The 16,760-nt window shown below is 43.3% G+C and overlaps 1 protein-coding gene and 1 long non-coding RNA gene across 11 annotated transcripts in view; one reads left to right on the top strand and one right to left on the bottom strand.

Annotated features, from left to right (window-relative positions):
- Positions 1-16,760, bottom strand: part of LOC119978579 (transcriptional enhancer factor TEF-5-like) — a 278,752-nt gene that overhangs the window by 41,137 nt on the left and 220,855 nt on the right. For 5 of the 10 annotated variants that reach the window (XM_038820339.1, XM_038820345.1, XM_038820344.1 and 2 more), the window contains one exon: positions 24-158. In XM_038820339.1, the coding sequence (XP_038676267.1) occupies positions 24-158 (135 nt within the window). Of the gene's footprint in view, positions 1-23; positions 159-1,545; positions 2,098-6,058; positions 6,071-16,760 lie in introns of those variants that run through there. The other 5 variants (XM_038820338.1, XM_038820342.1, XM_038820341.1 and 2 more) reach the window with 2 other exon arrangements.
- Positions 4,331-15,821, top strand: LOC119978582. Its single transcript, XR_005463495.1, has 3 exons — positions 4,331-4,870; positions 12,679-12,804; positions 15,592-15,821. It is a non-coding gene; the product is annotated as an uncharacterized LOC119978582 (long non-coding RNA).

The raw sequence follows: 16,760 nt of genomic DNA, 5'->3' as shown, positions 1-16,760 counted from the left end.
GGAGGCAATTAAAAGACACTTACCCTGGCTGCTGCTGGGTAGGGAGCTTGTGGGATGGGTGTTATTCCCAATTTACTCTGCATTGCAGTCGCTGAAACAATCTGTGCTGAAGACATGGCAGCCATATTCTGCAGGGCCTTGTCTTTTGAGGCTTGATCCTTCAAAAATATAGAAAGGTGGATTAGCAGAGCCGCGTGGGAAGACAAATGAAGGGAATACAAGGCTTGTGGTGGGAGTTCCGTGTGCCCCCCCCCCCCGGGCGTGTTCTGCGGCAGCGGCCCGCCCCTTGGCCGGAGACAGGATTGTCCGGTCCTGCCGCCTTCAACAGGTTGTCCCATTGTTCGCACCCTCTACCTTCGGGGAACTCGCTACGGAGTGGGGGGGGGGGGGGGGGGGGGGGGAAATCGCCGTTGACAGGAATGGCTGGAAAATTGCAGCCATGGGCAGTGAATGTGAAAATAAGCAAAGGTCTCAGAACACAGAGAATGGGAATGACTGGTTAAGGCAGCCATGTTATCTTGCATGAAGCTAAGGTAGTTACCGTGCACATTTCCCCTGCGTGACAATATAATTTAATTACATCATATCACCCAGACCCCAACAGAATCAATCCCATTCAAGCTATCAGAAATTGTTTTCTTTAATTCCACCTTTCTAAAAAATAAGACTCAATTATGCTGATCAATGTTAGTTACAGCACAGGGGGAAAGACGAATGTGTCTTTGATGGAGTAAGGGCTAATATACGATTCATGACCTCAACTATCTCACTGTGAGCCAGAGAGGGAGGGGAAATAATCATCTCGGGATCTTCTCTAACATTTTTCAGTGACCAGTGAATTCCATCTGTGCATGACCAGAACTTTGCTCCTCAGCCTGCGCCATCACATGGGAAGGTGTGGTGTGGAGAGCTGTGGATGGTCAACAAAATGGCCCAAATAGAAATGTTCTGCTAATTGCAAGATTTAAACTCTCTTTTAAAAAAACACTCCACACAATTATTGTCTGTGGAATGTTGGTGAATTCCTGCACCTCAGGTGATTAGAGGTCTTTGCCCTCCATTGTAAGACAACACAGCCTCTTTAACACCTTATTTTCTAATTAGTCGTCTATGCTGTGACTGCTCGGTTTTGTAATTTGTTTTTTGAAATGGTCTCCAACATGACAGCAGCAGCGACTGGTCATCCCTTTCCCCTTCTTCATTAGTGTTTGCAATAAATCCAATTTAAGCCAATCATTACTCTCAACAAAACAAAAAAACAACACCGAGTCACATCATGGAACCGAGTAGCAATAAGGCAGACAGCAGCAGTGCAGTGAGCGATGAAGTGGCATGTTAGTTATTACATGGGTCTAGAAGCCCTCAAGACATACCGAGTTAAGCCTTCAATGCAGGCTTACATCTTGTTTGCATGGCAGAACCACCTGCTTAAGCATGTGAGCTGGTGCTACATCCACAGAGTATTTCATGGAGATTCCAGAATTAAGAGCAGATGCCATAGTTTAATTCAATGACACCTTCAGCAGTAGTTTGCTGTACACTCACATGATTTGCATTCATTGCTCATTGTGTGGTGCATACAGCATGAGCAACTGTAATATACTGTTTGTAGTTCGGATAAGTGAATTAATCAGGTTAAAGGATAGCAACTGCACTCTATGGTTCATCTTGCATCCTTTACTGTCACAAATATCATTGCCTTCACACCACATGACTGGTAGGTGCTGGGGGAGGGGAGGGGGCGGGCTGATAAAGGGATTACTAGCAAGGTCCATATTCCAAGGTTACTGATGTGTGTTAAACCCTTACTATATTTTTAAGCTCAGCGGTTGCTTAGAGAAGTGAAATGAAATGAAAATCGCTTATTGTCACAAGTAGGCTTCAAATGAAGTTACTGTGAAGGTGCTTCGAAGGAAGTGCATCGTGTGGAGATGTTTGGACATCCTAAGACTTAGATCGAATCCAGCCCCGCTTGACAGGATAAGCGTCCGCCCACTCACTCTGCAAATCGTAAAGTGCACTTTGTGAAATGAGTGTGAAGCATTCTCACCTCAGTGGACACATCTACTGCCCATTTCTTTCAGAGAGGCCATGATGTGGAGATGCCGGCGTTGGACTGGGGTGAGCACAGTAAGAAGTCTTACAACACCAGGTTAAAGTCCAACAGGTTTGATTCAAACACGAGCTTTCGGAGCGCAGCTCCTTCCTCAGGTGAATCCCTTCACCTGAGGAAGGAGCTGCGCTCCGAAAGCTCGTGTTTGAATCAAACCTGTTGGACTTTAACCTGGTGTTGTAAGACTTCTTTCAGAGAGGCAACACTGGTGGTATGCTTGGGAAAATAAGTGTCACACTGGTGCACAATATTAAAGCATCTGGAGGTAGTTTTTTAAATCTAAATATCTTTTATATGACCAGAGAGTGCTAATACCTGGGCTTTCAAAACAGCAAAGTGTCCCATTTCCCACAACTGAAGAATTTCATCCCATGTAGTAAAAAGAGAGATAAAGTGACTTTCAAAATCAAGGCAAAAAGAGGAGGGGAAGTGAGGCTGGTTCACGTTATAATACGAGTTAGAATAAAGAACTATTTTTACTTTGGAATGCAGAGAACATGCAAGACAGCATGGTGGCACAGGGGTTAGCATTGCTGCCACACAGCACCAGGGGCCTGTGTTTGATTCCAGCCTTGGGCGATTGTCTGTGTGGAGTTGCACATGCTCCCCGTGTCGGAGTGGTTTTCCTCCCACAGTCCAAAGATTTGCAGGTTAGGTGGATTGGCTATGCTAAATTGCCCCTTAGCGTCCAAAGGTTAGGTCGGGTGACGGGGATAGGGCGTGGGCCTAGGTAGAGTGCTCTTCCAGAGGGTCAGTGCAGACCTGTTGGGCCGAATTACCTCCTTCTGTACTGTCAGGATTCTATGGTGTTTATGATCCTGTTCTGGTCACTAAATAGCCTCAATGCACACCATAGAGGGCAGCTAACACCTACAACACCACTTTGCTTATAAACTGTTAAATCTCAAGCTTCTCCCAGTTCTGGTGGAAGGTCATGAAGTTGAAACATTAACTCCATTCCTCTCTCCAGATGCTGGCTCACCTGGATGGTGGCTTCCAGCGTTTTCTGTTTCATATTTTAATCACCGCAACTTCAGCCCTTCTCTCAGCCTCCCTCCTGCACAGTCAAATTGTTAGCAGGATTGGGCAATTCAGCCCCTCGAGCCTGCTCCGCCATTCAATTTGATCATGGCTGATCTCCTCTCGGCCTCAACCCCACTTTTATGCTCGTTCCCCATAACTCTTCAACCCATGACTAATTAAAAACCTATCTCCTCCTTAAATTTACTCAAAGTCCCAGCATCCACTGCACTCTGGGGTAATGTATTCCACAGATACACGACCGTGTAAGAGAAGTGAGTTCTCCTCATCTCTGTTTTAAATCTGCTATCCCTTATCCTAAAACTATGACCTTTTGTCCTAGATTGCCCCACAAGAGGAAGCATCCACTCCATATATACCTTGTCAATCCACTGCACATCACCAAATTTTAAAGAGTGCAGATGATTGGAGGCTGGGATTCAGGGGAAACATGAAATCTTACCTCGCCTGCTTATAGTCAATGCACTCTAGAGTGAGCATTTTTAAAAAATTATGTAAGCAAAACACTATTCAAATCCCAAGAATGGTTACAGTTAATTCAATCCTGGGATCATTCTTATAGCACACAAGCTGATCAAAGTTTTGCCACTCGACTATAGAGATTTATCACTCTGGGTTCAGCTAAGATCCTGCTTTCCTTCCTGCACCTCAGCTCCAAGTGATCATTTAAGCCTGTTACCTTATAATCGTGAGACTGGACTGCACCACACTGACAGGGGCTTTTCAGCAAGGACATCTAGTACAGAATGTAGGAAAATTCAATTGAAGGTAGCACTGTTATGTACTGTACAATCAAACCATAGCAAAGCCTCAAAAATGGGAAGATTTGTTAAATAGGTAACTTGGCTGGTAAATCAACTGCCTATTAAGCAAGTCATAGCAACCAAGATGGTTTTAGTTCAAATTCTAATCTGTGCTGAAAAGGTTAATCTTGGGTGGCTGACTAAAGGGTGCTAAACTCCTAGGCCCAGATTCACAATACTTAGTGGAGCACCTCCCACAATACCAGTGTGATACTTTCAATCCCTATTGACTGCTTAAGCACAAGATTGCTCGTTTAGGGTCAATTTAGAGAGAGTTCCATGTACTCTTCAATAAGTCTAACTTTTGGAAGCCAATTTAACAGCAGTTCAGTTAGAAACTTACTTGTTACAAGGCCTACATTAAAAGGGAAATCAGAAATAATGGTATTATTTTACATAGACATTTTGTAGTTAAGGGCATATGATATCTATGCTCTATTAGAATCAGTTTTAGGTTAAACTCGTACTCTAGTGAGAGATGATGTCTGCTTTAAGCAGAAGATGCAATTATTGAATTTTACTAAACTGAAACTTCTTTGGCTGATTATCAACTAACCTGCCCCAGCAAGAGGAGGAATTCATGTTACTGAGCAACTCATTGGTTCTCTGTCAAACAGTAATTTATTAGTACTAATAGCCAACTAGAACTGGAGGGGAGGCAATGGAGGAGGATATTTATATATTAAAGCAGTTAAGGAATCATCTCTCTTTATTTCCAACTGGATCAAACTGGTGAAGGTGGTTGTCCAACACCAAAACAAAATGGAAACAGCCAGGTGGAGATAATGCAATGAGGTGATGGAATGGTCAGAGTGAGAGTGAAGAGGGGTTGCATTGTGAGTGAGGACTGGGAGTGATGAGCAGTTGAAGAATACACTGATGATGTCTTAATGGCTTCACTTTGAAACATAAAGTAAGTATTTAGTAGACCTTTCCATTAATACTTGTTTTAATGGGGCACAAAGTCTTTGTATATTCCAAAGCCAGGTATTATAGGATGAGGCAGCAGCCCATCAGATCTAAATTGTAATTTTGCCTATTGTCCATGAGCCACTAATCTGAAAGAACATCCCGGCTTTGTATCTTAAAATCCCGCTTGTGGTTCCCTCCCCAAATTCATCAACATTCCAGCATTTCTATATAGTTGTTGAAAATAAGCATTGTCTCTCATTAGATATATCTATTATTCAAAAGTGGTTCCAAGGGTTTTGCCTACATCACCTGACTCAAATCCATAAATTGTACTAATTAACTCTGGGTACCAAAACTGTGTCTGCATTTTGACAGCTCAAATTTGTCCTTTTTGTCCTACTATTACAGTTTAAAGTGTTCCATCTTTATCTTCTCTATATCCAATCAATGTTGCATTTTCCATTGTTTTCTTCCTCCTTTCCGAATACCAAATTATACATCCCTCTGAGAATTAGTCAAAGATCACCAATTTGAGCTCCTGTTGCAGACCATTCACTTTACTAATCTAAGAAGTTTTTACTGCTCTGACTTTTATTTGCTTGAGCCTATTCCTCCTCAAGGACTTGAGATATAAAAGTTGGGGTTGTTTTATTGTTTAAAAAGGAATAGTTCCCCCTACCTACAAACACAGCACAAAGGTAAAAGAGACAAGATCCCAGAAATGACCTCTTCCAGCCCAGGTTAAATTGAAGATATTCTTGGAACCTGTTAATGGCTCATGGTAACTTTTTATGCCTCGAGGCAAATGGAGGTTATGGACTTTTTCAATCCTAGCAGGGACAGTTTGTTTGCAACCTTTTGCACCCTGCAACGTTTTTGCACCCCATCTTAAATATGTGACCCTGGGTTAATCTGGTATCTTTTGCAACTATGAAGTGCTAAGTCCAATTGAAATGTACGGAAAGCACCGGGAACAGCTATAAGTCTACATGAAATTGGAGTACATTTGAACAAGTAATTTACAGGTTGGAATTTGGAGCCAGTTAAATGGGTCAGTGAAGTTTGCCAACATCCTTTGCAAAATGGCTTTGAAAGTGATCTATAAAGCAGCCTGGGCAAGACAGGTTTAAAAAGAACCATGCACAAACATGCACACAGAAATGGACAATATAATTCATTAGATACTTACCACATTCATTGCCTGGATTCAAGAAAAGCACATCATTAATGGGATTGAACACAATTTTCATTCAGTTAATCACAACAGTGAAACCTGCCCAAGTCACCTTGGTTCAACAGTCCTGCCTGTGGAGTTGGTCGGTCAAGTGAGCTCAAGCTGACTTTACTCAAAGGGGCCTGGCTCTTGATGGAGCAGACATCTGGCAATATAGCAAGAGATCTGGCCTTGGTTCCTGGTTTAAGAATAAATAATGCTTGCTTCCAGATTACACTTGAGCTCTGAATTTGTGCTTTGTTTAGGATACCAATTCATGGTTGCTTGAATCCAATAGATGTATGCCTAAAAATAATGATGTCTCATTTAGTGAAATCTTTGCCTTTTACATCAGCCAATGACTGCTCTCACCCCTGTTAACCTTTTGTATTGCCATATTTGAACAACGGGTTGTCAAAAATCATGGGAATTCCAGGTAATAAGTGATATTTTACTCCATAAAGAACAAGCTGTGATTGCTCTGTGTCTCAAGTGAGGAGGAATAATCAATCCAGTGATACTTATTCTGTTAAATTGCCTTTTAGAAATTCAAAGGCTGACAAAGTAAATCCTCGACGTTCTGACCTTTGCACTGTGTTAAAAGATGGGGCCACAAGCATATTTGTTTTTTATATCCCATTTGGGGTAGATTGACCTTGCTCGCAATTCTTGTGTTCAATTACAAAGTAACCTTCTTTTCCTATTTACATCATGACGTTATGTGCAGTGTTTTTGTTTTGTTGCACAAACTAATAGTGATCAGATCTGTAGAAAGATGAAGTGACCCATTGTTTTAAACAGTCAACAACATCCAGTTCTGAGGACTACTAACTTCATTTGTTGATGTAAGCTTTTAATAATTTCTTGTTGGAGAGTGAATGTTTCTAAGCAGGTTTCACTGGGCAGGCAAAACAAAATGCAATCAATGGTCGTGAGAATTTTTGATTTATACATGCATTACATCTTTAAGAATCCTAGTAATTCTATTTAAAAAGATTTTTTTTTTGAAGACTAGAGTTGAATGAAATTTTAGAAGTAGGGAGCTGGTAATAACTGGTCTGTGGAAGCACAACTTGCTCCAACCTCTGCCCCAGTTCCATTCTGAGCCACAGGTCTATTGTGTACCTTGTACATTTACCTCACTCCTAAACTTAAAGCAGTAGGAATTCTCACCCAACCAGTGAGCTTCTGTTTTGGATCGAAGAGTCCAACGAGATGCTTGCCAATAAAGCACAGCAGTGCTGTCACTGGCATGCTTACATTATATGTGCTTTGCTGGAGATGACTACTACTAGATTCAGAACAGATCTAGCAACTCAAAATTGGGCACCATGGAGATGGTTTGGGCCACCAGCAGCAGCAGCAGAATTGTACTCAACCACAATCTGTGTAACCTCATGGCCTAGCATATCCCCCACCAAGCCAGGGAATCAATCCTGGTTCAATGAATAAAGCACTAGGGCCAGGAGCATCACCAGGCACACCTAAAAATGAGGGGTCCACCTGGTGAAGTTACAACACAGGACTACTTGCACGCAAGCAGTGAAAGCAGCAAGCGGTAGACAGAGCTAGTGATCCCACAACTAATGGATTAGATCTAAGCTCGGCAGTCCTGCCACATCAGTTGTGAATGGTGGTGGACAATTAAACTAACAGCAGGTGAAGGATCCACAAATATCTCCTTCTACAATGATGGGGCGCCCAACATATCAGTGCAAAAGACCAGGCTGAAGCATTTTCAATAATGCTCAACCAGAAGTGCTGAGTGGATGATCCACTTCGGCCTTCTCCAGGAAACTCCAGCACCACGTTCGAGTTTTCAGCCAATTTTCTCTGCCATAAGAAATGGCTGAAGGCATTGGATACTGTAAAGACTACGGGCCCAGACAACATTCCAGCAATAGTACTGAAGACTTGTGCTCCAGAACGAGGCGTGCTCTTAGCTAAGCTAATCCAGTATAGTGACAACACTGGCATCTGTCTGGCAACGTGACAAATTGCCAAGGTATGTCCTGGACACAAAGCAGGACAAGTCCAACCCGGTCAATTACTGCCCAATCAGTTTACTCTTGATCACCAGCAAAGCACTGGAAGGTGATATTGACAGTGTTATCACTGCCTAGTGTTATCAGCAATAACCTGCTCAGCTCAGCTTGGGTTCCACCAATGTAATGCGGCATGAATCCCAGGTCCCGGGTGAGGCCGCACAATCACCAGGAATGTTTCCTTCCAGCTGGGGAACACTTCAGCAGTCAAGGGCATTCAGCCTCTGATCTCTGGGTAAGCGTTTTCCAAGGCGGCCTTCAGGACGTGCGCAACGCAGAATCGCCGAGCAAACACTTATAGCCAAATTCCGCACATGCGAGTACGGCCTCAACCAGGACCTTGGATTCGTGTCGCATTACATTCATCCCCCACCATCTGGCCTGGGCTTGCGAAATCCTACCAACTGTCCTGGCTTGAGACAATTCACACCTCTTTAACCTGGGGTTACCCCTATCTCTGGATCTGTAAAGACTTAATTACCTGCAAATGCTCGCATTCTAAGCATTGTCTGGCATCTTTGAATTTGTCTATATATATGTTTCTGGAACATACATCTTCTTTCACCTGAGGAAGGAGCAGTGCTCTGACAGCTAGTGTTTGAAACAAACATGTTGGACTTTAACCTGGTGTTGTAAGACTTCTTACTATTCTCAATGGCATCACTGAATCCCCTGTTTTCAACATACTGGGGGTTACCATTAACCAGAAACTGAACTGGACTAGCCATACAAAATGCATTAGCTACAACAGAGGGTCAAAGGCTGGGAATTCTGAGGAGAGTAACCCACCTCCTGACTCCTCAAAGCCTGACCACCTTCCAGAAGGTAGAAGTGTGACGGAATATTCTCCACTTGTCTGGATGGGTACAGCTTCAACGACACTCGAAGCTTGACACCATCCAGGACAAAGCAGTCTGCCTGACTGGCAACTCATCCACCACCTTCAACATTCACTCACTGTCCACCATTGATGCACAGTGGCAGGAACTTCTGTCATATATAAGATGCACTGCAGCAACTGACCAAGACACCTTTCAAACCCATGATCTCCACCACATAGGACAAAAGTAGCAGATTCATGGGAATGCCACCACCTGTAAGTTCTCCTCCAAACCACTCACCATCCTGACTCGGAAATATATCACTGTTCCTTCACTGTCACTGAGCCAAAATCCTGGAACCCCCTCCTTCAGAGCAAAGTGGGTGTATCTACACCACATGGACTGCAGTGATTCAAGAAGGCAGCTCACCACCACCTTCTCAAGGGCAATTGGGGATGGACAATACCTACTGGACTTGCCAGTGTTTCCCACATCTCAAGAAAGAATAAGAAACAATTGGGTAAAGTCTCCTCTTAATATCATGGCCATAGCAATTGGTCTGAAAGCAGAACTACGTGAAGATACAAATTGATCTATTTTGTTCTGGAAGGTTTCATTTTGTGCTGGGTGATTAAAGCATGTTAATTGGACTAACTTCAAAACTGATGTTAAAATGCACAAATTCCAATGAGACTGTAAACCTTGCTGTGTAGTCCATTCGTACGTGGTACTTTGCAGGCATTTGTTTTTAGTACAATTTGTAACTTGCATTTATACAGTAAATATCTTAAAACATTGAACAATTTTTTTTTTTACTTCAGTCACTTGTGATGGTGAACATAGCAAACTTGTACAGAGCAAGATCCCACAAGCAGATTAATAGTCGATGACTGGGAAAGAACAGCTGTCTATCGGGAGAACTGCTTTTCACAATGTTGCGTAAAGTGTCCAAATGAGGCTCCTGACCAAGGAAATAACTGAGAATTAAATGAAGGCAAAATTGCCTGGAGAATGACACTGTAATGATGCAGAACCCCAGCTGTAATGAATTAGACGTTCAGTCTAGGTCACAGGGCCAACTCTCTGGAGTGGGGAGTGAATGTGCCACTTTCTGATTGGGAGAAAGTTTGCTAATGGTGTGGGAAGCAAGGGTGCAGAGGAGATTCACCAGCATGTCGTCTGGGATGGAGCATTTGAGCTATGAAGAGAAGGTGAATAAGCTTGGGTCATTTTCTTTTGAGCAGAGAATGTTAAGGGGGGAACCTGACTGAGGTGTATAAGATTGAGGGGTATGGACAGGGTGAATAGGAAGCAGCTGTTCCCCTTAGTTGTAGGGTCAATACGAGGGGACATAATTTAAGGTGAGGGACAGGAGGCTTATAGAGGGGATTTGAGGAAACGTTTTTCACCCAGAGGGTGGTGGAATGCACTGCCTGGTAGGATAGGGAAGCCATGGGGTTGGTTTTGCACAGTGGGCTAAACAGCTGGCTTGTAATGCAGGTTCAGTTCCCTGAACAGGCGCTGGTATTGTGCCGACTAGAGTAACTTAATTGAAGCTTACTTGTGACAATAATCGATTATTATCATTAAGAGGTGGGAAACCTCACCACCTTTAGAAAATACACGTTGAGCACTTAATGTCACAACATTCAAGGCTGTGAGCAGTGTCAAAGTACTAGAAAGTGGATTGGGTTTAGTATCATTGTGTCGGTGCAGACTCGATGGGCTGAAGGGCCTCTTCCGTACTGTATGACTATGGCTTAACAGCTGTTTTGTAGGGTACACCAAAGGGAGTTAGTTTGTTTTAAAGATGGGAGTTAACTGTCTCCACAGTGGAGAAATAACTGGGGGGGGGGTTTTGAATGTGAAAATTGATGTGTTGCTTTTTGACTAGGATGGTTAATGTATCTGCCTAATGTAAAGTACCTTTTTTGCTTCTTCCGGTGTCTTTCATCCCTACCCCTACATATTACCACGGACAAATCCTCTAAATTTATGACATTTATAGTTCAAGTCTGCACAAAACTTTGACTGCATCTTTTACACAGAATTGTTGCAACGCAGAAGGAGGCCATTTGGCCCATTCACACTCTACTTAGACAGCTCTCTGATAGGTACAGGTTACCACAGGCTATATAAGCAAATGTCACTTGTCCTGTCAAGCCCCAGTGGTTTCTCTAGCTGTCCAACAGTGATGGTGCTGGCAATCGCCACGCAGAGGGTTTAAACTAACTTGGCAGGGGTGTGGGAACCAGGAGGTAATATTGGAGAGGAAAGACAAGGTGCACATGCTTTGGGAGAGATGAGCGAGAGTATTAAAATCAGAAATGGTATAATGCTGGGGGGGTCAGAGTAAAAGTGAATGTAACCAGGTCTAACTTTGGTTTACTTTTAATATGTGAAAGTACAGATTGCTTCGTGGGAACATAATGTCACGCCGAGAATGGAGCTCTGGCTCAAAAAAGAGTAGGACTAGGTATTAATTATTCCTTGGATAGATGTTCAGGAAAGATGGGGGAAGGCGTTTTGTGTGGGTTTCCTCTGGGTGTTCCCATTTCCTCCCACAGTCTAAAGATGTGCAGATTAGGTGGATCGGCTATGCTAAATTGGCCCCTCCGTGTCCAGGGATGTGCAGGTCAGATTAAGTGGAAAGGATGGGGGAGTGGACCTGGGTAGAGTGCTATTTCTGAGGGTTGGTGCAGACTTGATGGGCTGAATGGCCTCCTGCACTTTAGGGATTCTGTGCAATTGGGCTGAAAAAAAATCAAGGTGAAGAAATGAAATTGTGGTGAGTGCCCCTGCCCCACATCACATGAATATTCTCAAACAGGGTGATACTGTCTCCAATTATTTTCTGATGGTCACAATTGCAATCAACCAGTGCTCTGACTATTTCCTCAGTGCAGTCAGAACTCCTCCTGCAACTCTGAACATAGACGTTGGTGATGTGATAGAGTATTCTATAAAGAAACTTTTACGAAAGATTGAAGTAGGGCGTGCAGGGTTTTCTTCATGGACCATGTAAATTCACACCTATCGTGCCATGTATTTCCTTTAATCTCCACTGTAGTTTAAGTCACCAATAGACTGTTGACCTTTCAATTTAACAAAATAACCAGCCTCTGCTGATGAGGTGGGTCCAATTGAGCTTCTGGTTAATAATGATCGCCCATGTTACCCTGCCCAGAATGTCAATGGTGCCAAGAGGTGGGAGGGGGTGGTCAGGCTTTTCCTAGTCTATAAGACTGGTGCAGCGTGCTCACATGAGAGAGAAAGGAATAGAAAGATTTTCCTGTAAGGTGGGAGAAAGCTCATGTGGAGTGTATGGACCAGTTGAGTTTTGACTAGAATTATTCAGAAATGACATGCACCATTGGACTAAGAGGGGACTTGCTTGAAGCCCCTCAATAAACATGTGCCTAAGGGAGCCCAGCTGCTGGTCCTGCTGCTGTGCTGTTTTTGGAAGATTCCCACTACCCCCGAGGCACCGGCTGTGGTGTTCCTCTGAAGCTAATCTGAGAACTGATATCAACCAGTTGAGATGGCGCCTTGTAAGGCAAATACTGCCCATGCAACGCTGCAGTGTATTTATTGAAACAAGTGTAGTTTTTGTTTATACAAGATAATATTACAGGCCAAATAAATCATGGCCAACTGTTTGTAAAAATAACTCTGATTTAGCACTTTGATTGGATGATGCATTCACCCTTTGTGTGCCTTTCCTTTTAAGCGATGAAAGTCTTGGTGCAGCAAGAATGTACAGAACAGGGGCTCCTGTGATTTACTGCAGATCAGATGTTATCACTGTACTCAGTTCCAACCTGATTTAAGATCATCATCTGACGCTCTAATGGGGGTACGTATTCCTAAGTGCAGGGATGTCCAAACACTGAACCCAGCGATTATCTGCAGACCTTGGGCTCTTGAGAATCCAGTCCTAGTTCAGTTACTAATTCCACTAATTTAAATTTTGTGAGCTTGGAGATTTTGGATAGATTAAACTGCTGAAATGGGATCTAAACATAAAGCTTGAGTGTTGAGCAGGAGGCTCACTTGATTGTGCCGTCTAAGAGCTGGTAAGATTCTAATGCCCAGGCATTGTTTCCATGTTGAAGGTTCAACTCCAACCTTCACCTGGAAGGAAGCACAACCTGAGCAATGGATGGGAATGGGATTTTGGGCCTTCTGCTGGGAACATGAGGGAATGGTCCCTGCCACTGGAATTAAGTGGTCTGAGGTGCGTGGGGATGGAGAGGTTCAGAGGGAATGACAGAAAGGGGAAGGTCTAAGGTTCCCTTGTCAATTCCAGAAGTTGCTCTAGCCGACACAACCATCCTGGGTTGCTTCAGGCTGCACCCTGCTCACCCCACCCCCGACTTCACATTTGGGTCTGTCAGGAGTTTGACCCAGATTCAATTCCAGCCGTGGGTCGTTGGAGTTTGCACATTCTCCCATTGCCTGCGTGGGTTTCCTCCTGGTTCTGTTTTCCTTCCACGGTCCAAAGATGTGCAAGTTAGGTGGATTGACCACGCTAAATTTCCCCTTAATGTCCAGCAATGTAGGGTTATGGGGGCGGGGGGCTCGGTAGGGTGCAGACGCGATGTGCCGAATGGCCTCATTCCGTAGTGTAGAGATTCTATGGAGGAGTTATAATTGTCTCATGATTGTTTTCAAATATCAAGCTTGCCTGTGATGGGCACCTATCCCAGATCCTAAAACAGTGGCGGGCGAGAACACAGCGAGCAATATGTTTGGCTGCTATTTTAACCTGTTGCTTGGGTAGGATTAAAATTGGGAGCTGAAGAACCTGCGGGCACCCTCTACTTCCAGCCTCCTGAGACAATGTTGAATCACTCACCAACTTCTGAAGTTGCAGCAAAGGCTCCTGACTGCAGCCAGGGACTGGTGAGGGGTCCTGAAAGCCTGGCCATTTGGTTACAATTTCAGCCACTGGTGCTGGTGAACTGGGTTCCTCCAGGCTAGACTAAAGACTTTATAATGGTCATTACTCCTGTATGATTTTGTGGATCTGATGATCTATGGATTATAAGATTAAACCCACCGTCTACTCTTACATTTGCTTAAAACTATTCTGCCTGACTCTGTCAATGTCTAAATTTGAAAGGAATGCAAGTTTAAAAAATATGATATCAAAATGCCAGAGTCATATTGCTGATTTGGACTCCAGTATTAAACCTTTTTGAAGTGAATGAGACACATGTGATTGATTATGTCCGTGAAGTCCTGAAGAGTTATTGCTTATATAAGCCTGGAGATGATCTTGCAGTCTTCAACCTATTCCAGAACTTTAAACTAGGCTGTGAAATGGAAGGGAGGAGGTTAGTTTCAAGCTGCAGGCATTTAATAATGTTGATACACCACCATTCATTGTTAAACCTGTGCACATCTGAGTTTTATCTTGAGTTGATGTCCACATAGGATAAATGACACTGAACAAAACCATGATTATAAAGTGTAATGTTATTTTAGTGCGCAAGAATTTTGATGTGCTTTGGTGCTAAGCAGCTGCCCTTGCACAAACTGCTACTGTAGAAATCATTATGACACTGGGTCAGGGGGGGATGGAAGGGGAGCACCTGCTTGAATTCCTTTGACTCGTGGGAAGGTGAAGTCTCAGCTGACACGGATGAAGGAAGGGTTTCACAATTCATGGGGGCTGTTTATTATGCACTTCTGAGAATTGGTTGCCACCGAACATTGTGGGTGGGGGGGGGGGGAAGAGGAGAAAGTGGGGGTTGACAGTATTGTTGTATTTGGTTACGCTACATTGGTTAGCATTGATGCCTACGGCGCTGAGGACCTGGGTTCGAATCCCGGCCCTGGGTCACTGTCTGTGTTGAGTTTGCACATTCTCCAAGTGTCTGCGTGGGTTTCGCCCCCACAACCCAAAGATGTGCAGGATAGGAGGATTGGCCACGCTAAATTGCCCCTTAATTGGAAAAAATAATTGGGTACTCTAAATTTATTTTTAAAAAAGTATTTGGTTACACTGTTTATGGATGGCACCTTTTTTTTTAACCTGGCATGTACAGGTTGATGTTTTGGTCTGTATGTTTAACGGGGTGCTTGGGGAATTGTTATTGCATGTGTTTTTTCTTTAGTTGTTATTAATGAAGATGAGGAAAATAAAAGATGTAATTTAAAAAAAAATTTTTAAGCAATCGGGTGGCCGTGCAAAATATGACATCAGACCAGCCTCCGAATATTCAACTGGTGTTGCACAAAACCAGCATCCAATCCAGTATTGTCCATTTTGCCCCTCGAGACTATGGTGGCTCGGTTGGTGGCATCCACACCTCTAGTCACGAGCTTCTGGATTCAAGTCCAACTTCGGTATTGAGCAAGTGCTGCACTGCAAGTTTGGCACATCTCTCAGATGAGATGTTAAAAGATCAGGTAAACATTAAAGCTCCTATACCACTGTTTGAAGACAAGCGGGTGAATTTTGGCCAATGTTCATCCCTCCAACATTTTACATTGCTGTTGTGGGAACTTGCTTTACTCAAATAGGTTGCCATGTTTCTGACATTTGACTACTCTTTGAAAATATTTAATTGCCTGTAAAAGTAGCGATGGGCACTACAGAAATGCAAACACCAGTTTTTTTTTTCTTGATCTGCAGGATCATCTCTACCACTGTCCAAGGATTCCTTCGTCACAATAACTGGTGCCCTAACACTTCAACACAAGTCATGTGGGATCACATAGTTGTACTAACCAATCCCCTGTGTGTGTATGTTCTAAACAGTTGCCTGAAATATCAGCCCAGATTGGTTACCAATGGTTAGCAATAACTCCACTGATATTTTAAAACCTGCAACTAAAGCTTGAGAATTTAAAAATCTGCATTCATTTTGGGATTAAATGAAATTGTGTTCTTTGAGAAAAGTATCTCTAGGATTTTAATCTTTGTGTAATACAAAATTGACTCTGTCTCTAATATTATATTACATTCCTACACTGCAACTTCCTTGGCGTCCGTGAAAAGTTTTAGATAAATGGAAGTCTGCACGAACATATACTGTGGATACGAGGTTCTATGTATCGGTTGCAGCTGCCAGTTAAACTGGGGGGGTCATCTTCTTGTGCAACGACATTTAGCTCATTCCACTTGTGCTCTTGCACAGCACAAGTGCTTTGCTTGACAGGGGCAACATTACCCAGTCTTTGCACTTCTCCTTTGGCAATCTGTTACTCCAATGTAGCATTACACAATTCAGCTCAATGAGTTGAGGTGTTAAGGTGTTGGAAGGGTTTTGAAAGAACATGCGTGGATATTCGCCTGCTTGTATCACGAGCCTTACTGTAGCACTTTTAAACAAGCTGTTGGGAAGAATTTGTAGATAAATCCGCTCGAGATTGAACAGCAAGTACGGAAGATTTTGTGCATACTCAACACTACAGATGACTTTTGTGGGTAACAACTTCGCAGCAACTGTTCCTTACACTAATTTTGCAGCTTAAAAAAATTTCTCCCTGGTGTCTTGGCCAATATTTATCACTCGACCAACATTGCTTAATTCTGATCATTGTTATTTGCTGTGTTGATCGTGGAGCCATGCTGTGCCCAAATTTGCTGCCAACCTTCCACATTTCAAAAGGTGCTACATCGACCGTAAACCAAACTGGGATGTGGTGAAAGCTGCTATATAAATGCAAGTGTCTCTTTTTGACATCAGTTTTGTGCTCTGGGTTTTGCATGGAGATGAATAGTCGACTCGGTGCACACAAAGGAATGTGTGCTCCTCCCATCTTTCCTTTGTAGTAATCTTTATTCCCCTTCACTATTCA

The sequence above is a fragment of the Scyliorhinus canicula genome, chromosome 15, assembly GCF_902713615.1.
Source record: "Scyliorhinus canicula chromosome 15, sScyCan1.1, whole genome shotgun sequence".
Taxonomy (NCBI): domain Eukaryota; kingdom Metazoa; phylum Chordata; class Chondrichthyes; order Carcharhiniformes; family Scyliorhinidae; genus Scyliorhinus; species Scyliorhinus canicula.
This window is presented reverse-complemented; position numbering and strand designations above follow the sequence as displayed.